The 18,670-nt window shown below is 43.8% G+C and overlaps 2 protein-coding genes across 2 annotated transcripts in view; one reads left to right on the top strand and one right to left on the bottom strand.

Moving 5' to 3' along the window:
* Window positions 1-15,285, top strand: part of LOC118432483 (A disintegrin and metalloproteinase with thrombospondin motifs 7-like) — a 29,445-nt gene extending 14,160 nt beyond the window's left edge. The window contains exons 4-24 of the mRNA XM_035844072.1: window positions 2,207-2,415; window positions 2,638-2,721; window positions 3,002-3,126; window positions 3,289-3,438; window positions 3,723-3,869; window positions 6,257-6,401; window positions 6,777-6,875; window positions 7,007-7,152; window positions 7,440-7,503; window positions 7,693-7,798; window positions 8,341-8,468; window positions 8,759-8,879; window positions 9,215-9,348; window positions 9,591-9,698; window positions 10,017-10,164; window positions 10,369-10,495; window positions 11,936-12,152; window positions 12,394-13,164; window positions 13,305-13,451; window positions 13,626-13,776; window positions 13,922-15,285. Coding sequence (XP_035699965.1) covers window positions 2,207-2,415; window positions 2,638-2,721; window positions 3,002-3,126; window positions 3,289-3,438; window positions 3,723-3,869; window positions 6,257-6,401; window positions 6,777-6,875; window positions 7,007-7,152; window positions 7,440-7,503; window positions 7,693-7,798; window positions 8,341-8,468; window positions 8,759-8,879; window positions 9,215-9,348; window positions 9,591-9,698; window positions 10,017-10,164; window positions 10,369-10,495; window positions 11,936-12,152; window positions 12,394-13,164; window positions 13,305-13,451; window positions 13,626-13,776; window positions 13,922-14,085 — 3,491 coding nt within the window. The 3' untranslated portion in view covers window positions 14,086-15,285. The remainder of the gene's footprint in view (window positions 1-2,206; window positions 2,416-2,637; window positions 2,722-3,001; window positions 3,127-3,288; window positions 3,439-3,722; window positions 3,870-6,256; window positions 6,402-6,776; window positions 6,876-7,006; window positions 7,153-7,439; window positions 7,504-7,692; window positions 7,799-8,340; window positions 8,469-8,758; window positions 8,880-9,214; window positions 9,349-9,590; window positions 9,699-10,016; window positions 10,165-10,368; window positions 10,496-11,935; window positions 12,153-12,393; window positions 13,165-13,304; window positions 13,452-13,625; window positions 13,777-13,921) is intronic.
* On the bottom strand, window positions 14,416-18,670 carry LOC118432523 (peptidyl-prolyl cis-trans isomerase 6-like). Its single transcript, XM_035844137.1, has 5 exons — window positions 18,414-18,670; window positions 17,271-17,384; window positions 16,784-16,877; window positions 16,189-16,373; window positions 14,416-16,005 (listed from the first exon to the last, which is right to left on the bottom strand). The coding sequence occupies exons 1-5, from the start codon at window positions 18,543-18,545 to the stop codon at window positions 15,862-15,864; spliced, it is 669 nt and encodes a 222-aa protein (XP_035700030.1). The 5' UTR covers window positions 18,546-18,670; the 3' UTR covers window positions 14,416-15,861.

Genomic DNA, 18,670 nt, shown 5'->3' with positions numbered 1-18,670 from the left:
CGTTCGGTCAACAGAGAGTCGCGTGGACTCGGGCCAAGCCTGCCACGTGGCCCGGAGCGGTTCTGGGACCGAACCAACGTTGTGTGAATCCTGACTGCCTTAACTTTTCACCGAACCACCTGTTTGCCGCATAACAGCTTTATCGGGCGCGTCAGCAGATGTTTCCACCGAGACAGACAATATCCCAGGTAATTGGGACCATATGGGCTCGGGCGAGATAAAAGACCAACTTGCAATAAGTGCCCTCTGACACTGATGGCTGCCCTCTCGGGGAGCCCACATAGGTCATTTTGCTGTTTCTCTTTTTCTGTTGCTGAATATTCACGACCGGGACTTCGAGAGCTATCCACATACCAAAATGAAACCTTCAATATTACTCCCCCTGACATGTCCTTCGTGTTTGGACTGTGCTTTGAGTTATTCCATAGCTGTGGTCTGGACTATGTTTAAAAGCACGTATCATTTAATTGCCTAGAATTAGATCCGTCTACGATCTTGCATTTCATCGCGTACCCAACTCTTTCCCAATCAACATTGATACTGTACAAAGTCGTAACCTTGAACAAGACCTCCCTCGCGTATATATCCCTCCCAGGGCTGACGGATGTGTACCAACATGCACTTGATCTCTTTCAGTGTGAGGAATAGAGGGTGACTTCTTCGTCTGAAAAATAAAGCTACCCAAGGCTCGAAAGGTGAAAAACTAATGCGTTGAGAAGCGCTGTGAAGTGATATCTTGCTTTACTTGTGTTTGTCACCGACATGACCTGGGCACCTGTGGTGCGGCCTTCAGGTCAAGTATGCGACATCGGAAGGGGGAGGGGCAGCGAAAAGATTAAGCGACCGGCAAAGGAGATTTCGACGTTATGACTTGAAGCCTGTGTAAAGATTACTTAACAACGCTGTAAACCACCTGCTTGACTCGTTTGTAAGGTCGGCAGGAAGCCGGAGTCTGATAGCTGGCCCGGCGGCGGCTTGTCTGCCTGCCTGCGCTGCATGCTTTCAAGGCTGGGTAACACCGGGGGGTGCGTTACTGACAACAGCAATGCACAGGTCAATAAAATGTACATGTTAGAATGCCTCTCCTTCTTTGCCAATTATGATGATTGCAAAAATATTAACCGGTACAAAGGTGTATTTTTCCAGAGACAAAAGAACGTCGGTTATGACTTGTTATGTTGAACTACAATTTATGTTTGACTTTTTGCATCAAGAGAGATTGGTGTACTTTTATCCTGCGGTTTTTGGCACGTGTATCTGACCTTAGTCACGTCAAATGAATGTGCGTCGGAAGACCAAGCCTTTGAATACTATTCCTTCAATGTTCAGCGGTGGCTTTGTAGCGGTGGCTAGGTAGAGTTTGTCTTTGGCACTTTCCCCCGACAATGCCCCGTTGTGATCGAAAGACCAACGATTGTTTCCCGCACAATAGACTTACCCAGTTACTGTGTCCTCAGCAGTGATCCAAGGCCCTTCCCCCGCGTTGAGTAAATCACAACTTAATGAGAACCAAACGTTCCTGACGTGTGTTTAATCAGATCTAGAAAACACCTGTGGCGAGTTCAGGCTCCGTCTCGCGCAGGAAATCCTCGGTCTGCCCCGGCCCATTGCACCAACCTGGGGTGCCATTACTCAATTTACTGCGTTGTCCAGGGGACAGGTATCTACCATTGACCCCAAGGGTAGAAACGTGAAATAAAGCAGAATCGACCGTCTCATATCTATGTTTCCACCATGCCAGGGGAACATACTGATTTTGCTTGCGTGATCTTCTTCTCTCTTCTTGTCATTTTACCACGAACCAATCAGAGCCTAGACCTGCCGATGACATTAGCATATTGGCTGTTCCAACAAATATGAGCACAATATTAGCTGTTACAGCAAATGTTAGCAATTACAGGTTTTGATATTAAGGGTTTGTGATAACAAAACCTGTACTGGCATTAAAGGTTAACGATAACAAAACCTGTATAGGTTTTTGTAGAATCAAACCAATAGGAGGAAAGCATCCTTCATTTGTCAGTTGAACATGTTGCCGTTCTAGTTTCAGTTTTTTTTCTTTCTGTCATGTCAAGTCAGAAGACTTTGTCCTGTCATCCTCAAGCTCCTTTATTCATCAACATCAACCTTGTGGACTTTATATTAACTTAGATATTTCAATTTTGTATGGTTAAGACAGTATACATAGTGTATATTTACATCGTAGGTAACAGACAGAGGGACGAAACCAGAAGAGAACGATGGGAAAATAAGCATCACAATCATGGCGGCGAACAACACGGCAGCCGCGCACGCGCAAAACGGTCCGTCAGCAAGGAGCGGTTCGTGGAGACTCTGGTAGTGGTGGACAAGAAGATGGTGGACTACTACAAGGACGACGACGTCGAGACTTACGTACTTACACTTCTAAACATGGTGAGAGGGGAGTGATTTAGCATGGACTGGTCAATAGAAAAACATTTGAGCACATGATCTAAAGCGTTTAGAGCATGTAGTCGATCATAAACAAAAACTATGTAATTTTACTATTTTTGCTGTACGAAGTATGTATGAAACTTTTAAATGGCTTGGTGCAAGGAAACATGTTGTAAATTTGAACTTGAAGTTATTTCTTATCCCTGTACTGTTCCTTCTCAGGTGTCCAGGCTCTACCATGACCCGTCCATAGGGAACCTGATCAATATTGTGCTAGTGCGTCTGATGCTACTGGAGGAGGAACCAGTAAGTTACGATGGAACGCTTTCCTTAGAATTAGAATTTACTTATCTTATCACAGCATGTGTATTTAGTCAAAATCCAATTCTATCGTGACTGGCTATATGTCGGAAAGGTGAATTAACGACTGATGATTACGGGGAATATTTCTGAAAGTTAATTGAACAATTGATGGTGGCTGGGAATATGAAAAGTCAGTTAGTACTAGTAGATAGTTGATAATACATCAGGTCAATCTTGTTCACTTTATCACTTCAGTAGAGCACTTCATGATTTCATTGAACAGGAGGATTTATCCATCTCTCACCACGCCGACCACACGATGTCCAGTTTCTGTAAGTGGTCGAAAAGCATCAACCCTAAGGACGAGGTGCACCCCAACCACCACGACGTGGCCATTCTTCTGACAAGGTATTCACTACTCATAGACATCAACCTTGTACTTATGAACTGCCATAGAGACGAGACTTAGAATACTTCTTATTTAAGGAATTAACTTATTGAATTTCACCAGCTGCTCTAAAGGACTAATGTAATATAAAATTGAATACTATCCTACTCGTCGCCCCGCAGGTACGACATCTGTACAGGTATGAACGAGCCGTGTGGTACGCTGGGGTTGGCTCAGGTGTACGGCATGTGCCAGCCGCACCGCAGCTGCAACATCAACGAGGACACGGGGCTGGCTGTGGCCTTCACCATGGCGCACGAGATCGGACACAAGTAAGCACAGTTCTTTGTGATCAGCTAGTAAAAGTAGGATACACAGAGGTAATGCACTCTTGGAACCAGCTAATATCAACATCACAACTGACAAAGACAAATAAAGGTACAATAACAAATGATAACACAGCATGGTTGGGCTGTCCAGGACCGGAAAGAAAGTTAAACGTTTTCAATAGCTTGGACAATATCGTTCGTAACCACACTCGTGAAAAAAAAGTAATAAGACAGTTTGTGCTCAACCCTAAGAGTGAGCTGATGAGTCTAACTGAATTATACTACAGTTTCGGCATGAAGCACGATGACGAGAAGAGCGGCTGTCAGACGCCTCCCCACCAGCGGCCACACGTCATGTCTCACCTGCTGACCACACAGACCAGTCCCCTGGCATGGTCCAACTGCAGCAGGGCCACCATCACTACGTTTCTAGAGTAAGTATTACACTTATCTACGAGCAGATGGGTGGGTGTAGCTCGTTTTGACACAGCTTACCCGTTCTGTCGGTATCAGTGAAAGAAGACGCTTAAAGACAATCACAAGTAAGGTATAATAGAAGATGGCGCCATGATCAGTTGTGTTGTGCATAAACGCTTTTATGAAACAATAATCAGCCTCTTCATCTGTTCTTCATTGCGGACATAAGCTAGGTTGGCTGAGTGCAGAATGGACAGTCTTACGATGTGTTACTGCGGAATTTAATGGCATTTCAACAGTCAAAAGAGGACCCACTGATAGTCTGGAGCCATAAGTTGGAGTGCGGACTCGCGTGGGCGGATGTTGCCAAAGTAAACGGATCTACATGGTCATGTTTTACCTCATAACATTGAAAGTTAACATTTTCATGACATGTTTGGACGTGGCGAAATGTCAAAGTTCAAATGAACTCCTGTTGTGGAACGCCATGTGCCGTCTGGTGGTTAGGGAGTCGTTAAAGTGTCTGTCAGGGAAATGTCAATTATGCCCCGTGAGTCAGTTTGCAATCTCAAGCCTATATATCACGGGTCACAAAGTAAATTTTGTGAAACTTTTTCAGATTTAAAATAGCCTCTCTAGGCTTACACCAACATTGAAGAAATAAACGTTTCCCCATGGGTTGGTCTGCTTTCCCCTTTTCAAGTAAAATAAATATGCGTCTTTCCTAACAGTCTACAGATTTGAGTTTGAGCTATGGGTCGAACCCTACGCTACTACACTTCTTCTTGAGTCTAAGAGCTATCTATTGTATACCATTGTAAAATGATGACCATTGCATGTCGAGAACATCAGATGTCAAAACTGGAAGCCATGCTGCAGTACCACTGAAAGCCGCCAAGTGCATCTCAGTAATCATTTCTTCATTTTTGCCAACACCTGCCAACATAGCAAATATCATGAAGATCCACTCACAACTTCCCGAGTTGTGTTATACACGGCCAGACTGGCACGTATGTGCACACACAGACACACGCAAACATGACCTTCTTTACGAAGGCATTGGGACAATTTACAGATAAACCGCTGCCTCCGAAACGCCGGTGAACTGTACGGTATCGTCCGTCATGTGTGTGATACATGCATATGGTTACCGCCGGTAAGGTCACCACAGCGCGGTCCTCTCAAGTACAAAACCTACAAACAGAACAAGGTACTCCTGGCTAATAAAGGCCCAAACAGGCTCGATAACTTCCGGATCTTTTGTCGCCTGAGATGTCGCGCCGAAGCTGCAGAGTACTTCTCCAGATTTGGGGGTGATTTTACAATCCCGTGGGCAGGTCGACCCTCACAAGGTCACAACTGCTTGTACTTACTCTGTGGTTCTGAATTGGCAGATTCATATATCCAGGCACAGAACACCGGCATCGGGCTTTGTAAGAAGCACATATAGCCATATGAAGTTCAAATGTGTGGAAGATTGGGGTGCATTCAATTATTCGGGATGACTTACAAAAACATATGTTCGCACACTCTATCCTCATGTAGAGTCCACGTGATTTCAATGTGTGGGGCTACATGTGCGGTAATCTCAATACAGTGTCAAGTTCGAGTCAATGTTTGTTTCTGTACCGATCGTGTGGACGAGCGGAGTAGAAAGGACACTTGAATAACCAAAGACAACACAGCTGTCGTCACGTTTGTCACGTACCTTTCTCCCACGAGGATTCAACAACCTGTTTCCAAAACAGGTTCCTGCAGTGAAATAGCAAAGGTCGGGAAGTTAATGTAAAGGGGAAGGAGATGGATACGGGTGAAAACGAAGGCAAGACCAACACCACTGCCCCACCCATGCAAAAAAAAAAAAAAGAACAGAAAACTGCAAATATTTAACAGACATGCGACTGTCCTTTCTTTGGTCGAGCCACTGATTGTCATGCTATCATTGGCTGAACTGTTAATTGTGATGGACATTCAGGACCACGGGAAAAGCTTTAAGTAACCCCCTAAGAATCTATGTAAACATGTTTGCACTTGACGTTACAGCTTACAGATATGCAAACTAAAAAGTCATAGTCAAATTACCGCATGCACCCGTACTCTTGTGTGGTAAGATATCGATGAGGCATGAAAAAAAGGATATATCTGCAAGAGCTATCTACTACTCATAAGTCTCGGACATAACATGCACAGAACAGGGATATCAAAACTGGAGGTTCCACTGCAGTACTATGGAAACTTCATCTATTTTAATCATGTGTCTTCACTCTGCCGATACCTACAAACTTAATGTATCATAAAGATCCATATACGACTTCTTCCGTTATGCTATTCACGAACAGACAAACAAACGGACACGCAGTAACATGTATGTACTCAGTACTGAACGCTACGTTATCTCCACTAGCCGAGGATGGGGTAGTTGCCTGGACGACCAGCCGTCGGAGCACGACTTCACGTTCCCCACCCTGCCGCCCGGCATGATGTACGATGCTGACCACCAGTGCCGCCTGCAGTACGGCCCCACCGCGTCCCTCTGCTATGGCATGTCGGTGGGTCGGCAGCACTTCTTATAGCATGGTGTTGTATTGTATATGTACTGGGTGTGTTCTTTTGAGTATGGTAGGTAGGGGGATTTGAAGGAAAATGGATCGCACGACTACGTCTTTCAACATTTTAGTAATATAGAAACTTATATTTTTGTATAACTTTTTTCTCATTCTTTGTGTTACTTCTCATCCTCTTTGTATTCACAACGAATTCTCTATCATTCATTTTGATATGTCAAATCAACTAGAACATGCCCCTGTGATCTTGGAAATATTTACAGCAACCTTACAAATTGACCATTTGGCCATTTAAATGAGTAAATTATCAGAAACGAATATGATTAATGTTTGGTTTACTTGTCTGTTTTCTGACATCAGGACGTCTGTAACACGTTATGGTGTAACGTAGTGGAAACCAACGCCTGTCACTCTAAACTGGAGTCCGCTGCTGAGGGAACCCGCTGTGGTCACAACAAGGTACATGTACCATCTTCCACTTGTTTCAAGTCAAGTATTCTGATATTCTAAATTGTTGTGAGAACAAACGTCTCATGAAAACACTGTATATCTAGCCTACTGAAGAATCATGTGAACCCTGTACCTTGCAGTGGTGCAACAGGGGCAACTGCGTGGCCGTAACAGGAGCGCCCCCTGTCGTAGATGGAGGGTGGGGCACGTGGTCCGAATGGTCTGACTGCACCAGGACGTGTGGAGCTGGCGTGCAGCATGCGATCAGAAGCTGTGACAGCCCAAGGTGCGTATAACTTAGGAGATATACAGAAATTTACAATAAATGCAGTTACCATAAAGCCTAGAACTGAATTTCCATGTTAAGAAATATATTTCCGAAGGTCGTCTTTATAAAGCTTCAACACATTTTCAGCAACACTCTACCTGAGTGACTACACTAGTCGTGTCTTACTCCATCTGATTTCTAAAGCCATCTGATATTCATGAGAGACACACATTCCTCTCAAGCAATTGCCAGATGACGTGACCCCACATTGTAACCCATATACATTTGGTTCTTTACATCTTCAGACCATCACATGGCGGACGGTTCTGTTTGGGACAGCGCAAAAAATTCAGGCTGTGCAACGTTGAGGTATATGAGAATCCTTTTTTCTCTGCAGTCATTTTCGTAACATGAACGAAACTACCTTTAAATGTTGTTGGATATATCACTTTGCAATTTCTGATCTGTAGATAACCCTACCAATCGATAAGCTGTGTCGTATTTTGTTTCCCCTGGATGAGATGTCGGGATATAGCTGTGTTTTTGCCCATGGTGCAGGCCTGTCCTGATGGTGAAATCGACTTCCGGGAGTGGCAATGTCAGATGCACGACGAGAAACCTTTCAAGGGCAACTATTACAGCTGGGTGCCAGTCGCATATCCCCGTAAGTGCAATATATCCACCCTTGCACCCAGACACTTACGCCTTCTAGCGATTAACTGGTTTAATACAAGATAGTCGCCGCTACTTCCTTCTAAAAGACCTGGTCAGGAAGTCTACTCTATGCAAATGCTTACCCTCTGTATGACCTTCCTTCTTTTTTTTAAGAGGGCTTAATATTATCTAGCCCATCAGCTAAGTTTCGTTTCATGTGAATGTCCAATCAGCACCAAGGACATGTTAGCAACAAGCTTCGAGCAGTTATCGTGCCCTCCAAAACGAGGGACTTCAACAGCAACAGAATGAGTGACATAACTTAGTTGTAAAAGTAATCGCACAAGAAACGTAACGTCCACAGGACTTTACACGTAGTTAATTATGTCTACGAAAATATAGTCCAATCTATGAACATTCATGATTCAAGGAGACAAACTAACCGCCATGCACCCTCGGGACGTAGTAGCTACCAGGCAGGAAAGCATATCGCTGCTACGAATTGTATACACAGTTTCTTTCCACCAAGAAGCCGTATTTCTTTCTTCCTAGAGTATCCGTGTGAGCTCCACTGTAAGCCGGAAGGGAGTTTCTTCTCCGCACGACTGGCAGAGGTCGTGATAGACGGGACCCCGTGTCGCAAAGCATCGCGGGACGTCTGCATCGACGGAATATGCAAAGTAAGTTTGTATCATGGAATGACTTTTTACTCCATTTCATGATGAAATATTCAGTGATCAATTGCCCGTCACCTTGCATTCTTACAGATGAGCATTTGCCTATGGAATTTGGTAACTTGGTAATTTTCTAGACGTTGAACGCGACACGAAGTGCCTCTCAAACAAGACGATTGAAAGAGAAGCTATGGTGTTAAGAGCACTGTCGCTACGATTCAATTACTTTGCACCTTTTTCCGTTTGAGAGCTAGCCATGCATTCATTCATTCATTCTCTTTGCCGCGTTCCCGCAGCCTGTGGGCTGTGACTTCATCCTGGGCTCTAACGCCACGGAGGACCGATGCGGGGTGTGCAGCGGAGACGGAACCTCCTGTGAGACCATCAAGGAGTCTTATAACGAGAAGGAAGGCAGAGGTCAGATCCTCATTTATACTAACGCTCAAAACTGACGTGACTATTATGCCGTCACAACTGTGATATTGTTGCCTAATGCATAGAGAATATGATGTTTGCACCAAAGCCGCCTGTATGTTTTAGACTTGTGATAAAGATCAATTTTCGTAACATGCCTACCTGTATGGAATGAAAACCGAAGCCTAATTCGTCACAAGTGTTATCGAGTATTGTTTTCATATTTATACCAAACGCCATTTTGAACCTTTGAGCATGAACGTAATGAAGGTTTTGGTGGTATATGTGCACACCGATATGCGACGACAGGTGACATGAAGTCTGTTCTTCGCCTCCAGGTTACGTGGAAGCGACAGTTATCCCGGCCGGGGCGCGTAACATCCGTGTGGAGGAAGTGGCTGAGGCCAACAACTTCCTGGCACTCAAGGGGCATGACGGGGAGTACTATATCAACGGTCACTGGTTCATACAGGTATTGTTGGGAATGATGGTTGTAACGATTATCTAATGCTTTCGTGTGGTATAACATTGTATTTGAATAGGTCTAGTCCTCGTATGTGATACCCTGCACATTTGTTTTCTGCCTTACTATGCTAGCTAGTTTCACATGTGTAACAGTATCAATTCATTTCACACAGAGCAATTTGCATTGGCAGCGTCATATATCAAAGATGCACGATCTGGTCTCTTACATGTACCGGCTGTTCCTTCCAGTGGACGGGTGAGTACGAGGCGGGCGGCACGACATTCCGGTACGAGCGCCATGGCAACAGGGAGGTGTTCACCGCGCCCGGGCCCACCACGGAACAACTGCACATCATGGTGAGACAACACGGTATCATAGCCACCATGTTGGTAAAGCCCCTGGCACAGAGGGCTCTGGTCGTATTTGTTGATCGCCAGGAAGTCGTCCGATTTTTAAAAATAAACAGAGGGTCGGGGGTATATTTGGATTGAAAATCTGGCTTATCATTTTCAACGGAGCTCGGTGTACACGAACCTGCGAATATCGGCCGATCCGCACGAAACATGAGAGAACACCGACGTATTGCCGCCGAAAACGTGGCATAAAACAGAATGTTTAGTTAACGTCAGTACGTGCTGAAAGTCACATATAAGAACTTCTTGTGCTTTTCTCAGCTGCTGTTTCAGGAAAAGAACCCAGGCGTCGTTTTTGAGTACACCATTCCGCGGGAACAGAACGACACGGACGGAGAGCCAACAAGAGTCCCAGACTTCAGCTGGGAGTTCAGCGACTGGACGGAGTGTACCGCCACCTGCGGGACAGGTACGGCAGTTTTACATGGAAGGGGCATGGAGATGTTTAACATAACTTTTCGGTCAAAGACATTAGAGAACATTTCTACCATTATCAAAATGAGTGGGCACGTAGCTAATATTCTGCAATAAATACAAGACTACGTATCACCACTTAGTACATCGGTTACACGTTTTCATGTCCATACCATTGACTCTTGCTCCGTTGTCTTAGGCACACAGAGATCCAGGGTGATGTGTGTGGAGAAAGAAGCTGGGCAGGTCGACCCACGATTCTGCAATGCGACCAACAAGCCCGACGACAAGCTTCGAACATGTAACGAGGATCGGTGTCCGTCAAGGTATGTTCTTCGACCCAGACTAGACGAGAACACTCCTTTGTCTCCCATTGCAAGCCGATTACATGTAAAGCCCCGGTCACAAGAATCGTACGATTGACTGCGATGGAAGTTTTATGCGCGGTATAAGCGCAGTACGTCGTAAGTCGGGGAAGAATCGGAAGCAATGGTTTAAATATATGAAGCCGTGGTCACAAGGATCGTAGTGCATCGTACGATGAGGTCATTAGAGCGTATTTGCGTCAATCGCAGGTGAATCATAGTAAATCGGGGAGCCTCCTATGACGAAAATAGGACTGAAATGGATTTTGAACATGTTCAAAATTTCGCTATCGTCGTAAGATTTTATTTGCCCCCAAAGCAGACTTCATTACGGCAATTTTTGTCTACTGATGAGGTTTTAGATTTATGAATTTTTAGCATGTTGTGATGGTTTCAGTTTTCCCTGATATTGTCGATATTGACGAAAAGGGAAAATATATCAGTCGCAACTGCCACAATCGCAACCAGAGAACAGCGCGCCACGCACAGGTGATGCAGACAATTGTTTGATCGCTTCATGCACGTGAGTTTATAATTAGATCAAATCTCAGCTCTCGTCGGTCTTGGGTCAGTTTACCATAATCGTAATAACCATGGGGACAACTCAAACATAAAGGCAGGCTCTATGAGTCGGAAATATATATGATATAATGCTTATGATATGATTTTTGTATGATGGCATCTTTTTGTTGATAGCATATCATGATACAATATTCGAAAGAGCCTGACACGTAGAGCCGGCAAGCAGGCCGAGATAACCATACCAGTACTCACGCTTGATTTGAACTTTTGCTTGTAATACTCTTGTTATCATGGTCTTTTTAAATTTATTTTTACAGTTAAAGATATTATAGGAAGGTATTCAACAGCTATGTCCACATTTTGTTGGTTAAAGAAGCACAAAAACGGTCAGACGGCTATACAGAAGAGACACAAGTGAAAAATCGTACGACGCTGGAAAAATTTTGAACATCATCCGATGCTCTGCGATGCTCTGCGATGGCTGATTTTGCTTACGATTTAGCTGCGATCCACTGTGATCATCGTGCGATAGGCGTAATATGCCATCGCAAGGACGTCGTACGATTCTTGTGACCGGGGCTTAACAAAGTACCTTTCGTCAGAAAGCATTTGTGGTTGTCTCAAACCTCCCAGACTGCATGTTAACTCCCACATGTAGGATTTTGGTAATATACAGTATTACACAGATTGTAAAGCGAACGTAAGGACGGTAATTTGACACTTTATAAAGCAAAAGACGTTTCCAGCTGCACTTCCTAATGTCAAGCTGAACGCATGTCTATATCACGATGTCTTCCATATTGTTTTACGTCCTAGAAGCATCAAGCAGAACGTTCTGAATGGTTCAGTTCTGACACTCTGTCATGATCTCTACTCCAGGTGGTGGACAGGTCCCTGGCAACATTGCACGGCGTCTTGTGGCGATGGCGGGACCCGGACCAGGTCGGTCCTGTGTATCCGCAGTATCGGGCCGGACGAACAGATGGCGCTGCCGTTCGTGGAGTGTCTGGCGCTCCCCAAACCTCCTCACGAAGAGACCTGTAACAAGGACGTCCCCTGTCCCTTTTCGAAGTGGATTCCCGGTCCGTGGTCAGAGGTACAGATTTTTCAGTTTTTACTTAACACTAGCAAGGACTATGAATCGAAGAACACACAAACATTCATGTACTCCGAATACATGTACGAACTATAACGTTAGGCGTAAAAGAACAGTCCTTCTTTAATCATATGATCGTGTAGAATATGGTGGACAATGCTCGTATAGTGTACCAATCTTCACTTGTATGGAGGATCCATTATCAAATTTCAATCCATAACTAAGCATTCGATTTCTTCAGTGTTCAAAGAGCTGTGGCGGAGGCATCAAGATACAATCACTCACGTGCAAGGACAATGCCACGTGCGACCCTGACGTCAGACCCAAGACTGTTCTATGCAACATTCACGTCTGTCCCCCGGACCCCACCACGAAGAGCACCACAGCAGACATTAGTACAACAGACTACATCACAACAGAGCCAGAGAACACGCCACTGCGAGGAACAACGCAGTTTCTACCTACAGGGAAAGTTGGAAAGTCAAGAGAAGATAACAGTCTACATGAAAGCGAAAAGAAGAGAAATTACGGCCATGAGAACATCATTACGAGATTCAGGGCTTTCATGATGGGTGATGATGCTCACGTGGAAGATAAACCGTTCCTTAAGCGTTTGCCGCCTTCAAAGCCAGAAAGCAGTTCTGTCGCACATACTATGAAATCACAGACAGAGGCGACAACTCCGATAACCACGGCTACACTTACGCTTGGTACTCTGTCAGGGGAAAAGCAAGTAATAACGTCTTGGTCAAGTCTAAGAGCGATGTCAAGTACTCCAGTCATTGTGGACAGGACTAATGATCCTTCCAAAGTTGCCATGGTGCGAACAGAACTCCGTTTAAAAACAGAGACACCTACCACATCACCGACCACTGTGTTGACAGAACGGATTTCTACTCATCCTCAAATGGCTACTCAAGCCACCGCTGCAACTTTGAGCGTCACGGTCAGTAACGGCACGGTGCGACATCGTCACGAAATGCATAGCTGGGTGACCGGAAACTGGTCAGAAGTAAGTGCAGCTGAACAACATTGTAATATAGATTTTGTATGATAGATTGTGCTCTCCTAGCATTTACGTTAACGTATGTCAGACTTTCTTTGGTACGTCTTCTCGGGTCTGATAAACGTTCCGCTCCCCTCGCCTTGTAGTGTTCCCAGACTTGTGGGCATGATGTGCAGGAGAGAGACGTGACGTGTTCGCGGCCACATCAGTGTGAACACAGCAAGAAGCCCATTCAGCAGAGGCCATGCTTCGTCCGGCCGTGTGCACTGTGGGTCACTGGTGGATGGAGTGAGGTAGGCACATTCACCGAACATTTTCAATAATGTACCATCCGAAAAAATGCTTATTTTAGCACAAAGTATACGCATCGGTGTCTTTCTTGAATGGCAGCGGTTGTATGCCTTTTTACACCGATATCCTGCTTAAGACTGAAAAAACACATTATATATTATTCCTTTGTCTATCAGTGCTCAGCGTCCTGTGGAGGCGGACAGCAGAGGAGACAGGTGCAATGTCAGGATTTGGTCACTAGGAGGCGCAGCCAGGGCTGCGACAAACGACGGACACCTGCCAACGTGCAACAGTGCAATCTGGAGGACTGTCCCTCTGAAAATTCAGGTAGATCTTTGACGGTTTTATGATAAGGATGCGATTTCTTTCTCATATAACTTAAACTTAATTGTGAATGTTTATATGTACATAAAAAAATTAATTACAACTGCTCAAGACTGTGCTATAGCAATGTATTTCTTTGTTTCTGCAGCCCAAAGTAGATGTACAGGTGACCTGAACAGACCGCACCTGTGCAACATCGTGGTCCGGTTCCGCAGGTGTCACATGCCACAATTCTGGGCCAAGTGCTGCAAGAGCTGTGGGGACCCAGTCGTCAGCCACAGAACACACCGGCAAAAGAGAACTAGCCAATGAAAAAGCCTAACGCAATGTCATAATGCCAACTGTAATCGTTCTTATTGTTGAATATGTCTTAGCAATGTCTCCTCTCTAACTACGTAAGTGTTTAGGCTAGCCTTGCAGTGGCGATACTGGCTGCTATGGTATTATATTTTGGCAAATGTAACCATATCATGAAACCCAATTAAAATGTATAATGTAAATACTGCTGATCACAGCTGGACAGTTGGAATCGGACATTGTTCGTAGAAAATCGTTGATGGAGAAACGGTAGGCGAAGGAGGTCATTACCAAGCCATAACCATGATTGAAGAGGGCCAAACATATCATACAAGGATGCCTTTAAACATTTTCGAATCCAATGTTTATTTATTGCTCGTTTTCATCCCGAATCTGTCATGAAAAATAAGCAATTGTTGTAAATTTTTGTCTGTACATATCTGGCTCTTGAATTGACCAATTTTCGTAGGCTATTCTTCTGTTTCATATCCAAGGGATTTCAATGAGTAACACAAGTGATTCGTAACGAATCTTAACGTAAGAAAACAAAACATCATGTATCTAAAGTGTTGCATCAATCTCTATTGCAACAAAAGTAATGGACGCTTTGCTTGCCTTGTTGAGGTATTTTATCACTAGGAGAGATCACATTACTGAAACAGAGTCACGTAGAGCACACATTGAAACTGTATCACAGTAGTACTGCCATCAGTACACGTGTTGAGCATTTGTTATTTCTGACTGTAGTACGATAAGCACGTCTGTTAACCATAAAAGGTACTGCTCTTTTTTATTCTGTCACAACCAACTTTCACTAAACGCGGCAAATAAATCAACGTATTTTCGTACAAATTCAATGTGTATGTCCTGTGATTAATAAGGCAATAGGACAGTGGTAAAATGGCACACTATGGTGTAAGGAAGATAACATCAATATGATATATCAAATGAGACACAATTTGACAACTTAAGTTCATGCATTGAGGTATTTGTACATGGGCGATTTCTCGCTTTTTTCACTTTCCCCAGCAGCCACCTTTCATTGCGACGATTATTCAGACGATTATTCAGACGATTATTAGAGACTTCATCTACCATTTCGCACGACGTTTTGTGAGGAGACAACACAGAGCAACAAACAACAACCTTTGAGTGGCAATATTCAGAAAATCAGCTTATTTCTCGAGAAGCCAAAAATGTGTACAGGAAGAGATGATAAAATGAAAAAAAAAATCAAACCTAGAAAAATATCACATAACGACTTGTGGCCTTCCGTTACTCTTTGGCTACAAGGGCTCTTGTATGTTTTGAGTCCTTGTAACGACAGTAGCATCTATTGTTCATGTCTTAAAGGCAGCGCCTACTGTTAATGTCTTCATGCAATGTAAAATCATAATTCCCATCTATTTGAATTACTATGAGCCATAGAATCAACAACTTACAGTTCCATGTACGACTACATTGGATAAGGACTCCCATTTTGATCGTACAAAATACAAAACCTCAAAGATTAAACTTCCAACAATAACAGCTAGCTTATTTACACACTTCACACAACACAACACAACGAAACAAAGATTGGATAACCTCATGATTAGGGAAACAACACTTTCAGTACTAGTATGAATATCAAACCATCGGACAGTGCTAGTGACAGCATAATTGCTGGTACAACATTTCATACGTCTTCTACATTCCCATGTGGACGGTAAGGCTCACTATGCGTCTTACAGGAGCCTTAGGACACTGAGAACAAGTTTCAAAGATACTTGGTGATCCTTATGTGTTACTCTACATGGTAGATTCCATGGCTCCTTCCTGCAGCACAACGAATGGACTCCACACATCTTCATGTCCTACGTCAGAGATTTTGACCTCCTTCAATGGTCTGTTCTTGTCGGATGTTTCCTGGTCTTCTATTTTCCTGATGACATCCTGAAAAAGAGGAACAGGCGCTGGACATTTTCCTCTCCACACTAGTACTAATTTAGTTAATGTTTTCCTGAACATGGCGGGCATACCCAGTGTGTTACGTGTTCATGTTCTGGTGTCCTGACTTTTTCTCTACATCCCACAATTAATTTGTCTCAAAATAAAAGTTAAAGAAGACGTCCTCACCATGCCTTTAAGGACCTTTCCGAAGACGACGTGTTTGCCGTCCAGCCAGGAGGTTTTGACGGTGGTGATAAAGAACTGGGAGCCGTTTGTGTCCTGACCAGCGTTCGCCATGCTCAGCCAGCCCGCTCCGTAATGCTGCAGCTCGAAGTTCTCGTCCTCGAAATGGCCGCCATAGATGCTGTATCCTGTGGTCGAGAAGCAGAAACTGTGAGGTTGTGGAACGGTGTACACAAAGCACGAGTATATGAAACTTATACTTTTTAATGCTAGTAAATTAGTTGGCAAAGAAACCTGAAGTTTACTCTGTTCATTCCTTGCACGAGCCTAGATTATATATGGGGTACCGTTGCCGGCCAGTGTCTCTTTGGTGGATAGTCGAAAAAAATCGCTTTAACGCAACTTTCAAGTTGTTGAACATTAGAATCCAGACATTACACGAGTACATTTTCGTTATTTAAGGATATCTAAATTAGCCAAAATAGCGAGTAACCATTCTGTTGTTATGTGTTCCAAATCTCTTGCATAGAAGCTTGCATATGTGAATAACAGATTTCCATTCATTGTTTCATGACATTAAGTAAGATGGTTCCCTCACCGCCTGTGCCGTCCCCGTGTGTGAAGTCTCCTCCCTGGATCATGAAACCCTTCATGACTCGGTGGAAAATACATCCCTTGTAGCCTTCTGGTTTCTGTGGAAAATCATGGACATCAAGTTTCAATATCTTTGTCCCTCGCAAAGTGTACAAGAGAGCATGTGGCCAAAAAAACATATACCATGCATATATATGTATATAAATAATGGATTGTTACTATCTGTATGTCACATAGTCGACTATATGTTGCCGAGACACAAATTATAGTATACGTGAATTTCCGTCCGATCTTATCTGATCTAGTCAACAATAGTAAGCCTGTGTCACCTAACCCGTCTTTCAACAAGATGATTCTTCGATTTGCGAAAACATTCAGCACTTGGCAGACAAATGTTGACAAGTGTTCGGTCACAAAAGCAAAAGCCATTGTTCTCCAAGCCCGGATATTATGTGTCCTACTTTTTTAATCCTCTCTGTACCCACACCTACCTCTCTCTTCGCCAGCGTCGCGAAATTCCGGACTGTTTTCGGGACGATCTTGCCGAAGAGTCCGATCTCGACTCGGCCCGCCGGCTCACCTCCGATGGTGATGTCAAACCACACCTGCGTGAAGTGAAGAACACACTTTTATAACATCCTCCAAAAAGAAACTCCCCATATTATGGCTAAATAAGTTATTTGTCCGTAAAAGGAATAGAACAAAGAGACAGCAAGCTGAAATACGAATCACAGTGAGTGATCAGGTCAGGGTAAGATTTCCGAATTAGGACGTTTATCTGACAATACATGTATCTAAAAAAAAGTATACTTGATGCAAATCTATGACGTTGTCTACAATATATGTCCCTAAATATGGCATCAGTCTTGTTAAAGAATCAGGGCCCGTAACATTGTTATCCAGGGCATGGGAGAGGTTGAATGTAACGTTAAGAATTTCTTTGTGTCAGTGAAAACACATTATGACAACCCGCATCATGAAACTATTGGCACTGATGTAATATCCGTGACCCATGGCACGGAAATGGGTCACATTATTCAATAGCTTCCTTGCTTGGCCAATGGTCTGCAATGTTGTTTGTGTTTTTTTCCCCTGCAATATATATTTATCAGTTTAGGTACAATGATTCGATATGTACATGGCGTACACATGTACGATCAATGGGGCCAGGCATGCGACATTATGTCAACATAGATGGTCAGACTACATGTAACTATTACAATACACGCCAGATCAGAGCCCAGGCGTATTCAATAAAAATAGCCTTAAATTCAGAATTTTTAAAATAGCTTTAGTACGCTCTAACCACTCTGTACCTTCTGTGCTACTGGAAGTGTACCAAGGACATTACTAGTATATAATAACCTCGTAGCGACGCGTTTGAGCAGAAAAGGGAGACTGTGTCCAGGAAAAGTGTACGTTGTATAGAGTAGCCTCAGGGCATCAACCATCAAAATATGGCGTTTGAAATAATACTAGTACCCGTGTGCCAATGATTTATCCGAATGATGTTAACAACGAGGTACTAGTAACGTTATTGACAAAAATCTGTCAGTCGACCATAGCATATATTATAATACAAGTGAAGAGGCTTTGTAACCGGTAAGAGGACAGTAATATTGGTGGATTCATACCTTCTCTGTCACCTTTGGTCCCTGTGGATCTCTGTCGTTTGGTAGCAGCAGAAAGATGACACAGGCCGCCAGGATAGCAACTATCACTACCGCCCACAGGTACCTCCGTACAAAACGCTGCCCGAATAACATCTTGAAATAACCTTGAAGTTCTCAGCGACGCGTCCTTCTTCCTTATAGACTTCCGCAGACTACTGTGGTATAAACAGGGCCAGTTTTGGGGCTGATACGACGGCGAATGAAAACCGGTTCGTCAA

This window comes from Branchiostoma floridae, chromosome 2, assembly GCF_000003815.2.
Source record: "Branchiostoma floridae strain S238N-H82 chromosome 2, Bfl_VNyyK, whole genome shotgun sequence".
In the NCBI taxonomy this organism is placed as follows: domain Eukaryota; kingdom Metazoa; phylum Chordata; class Leptocardii; order Amphioxiformes; family Branchiostomatidae; genus Branchiostoma; species Branchiostoma floridae.
Note: the sequence above shows the minus strand (reverse complement) of the source record. Positions and strands in the feature narration are given on the sequence as shown.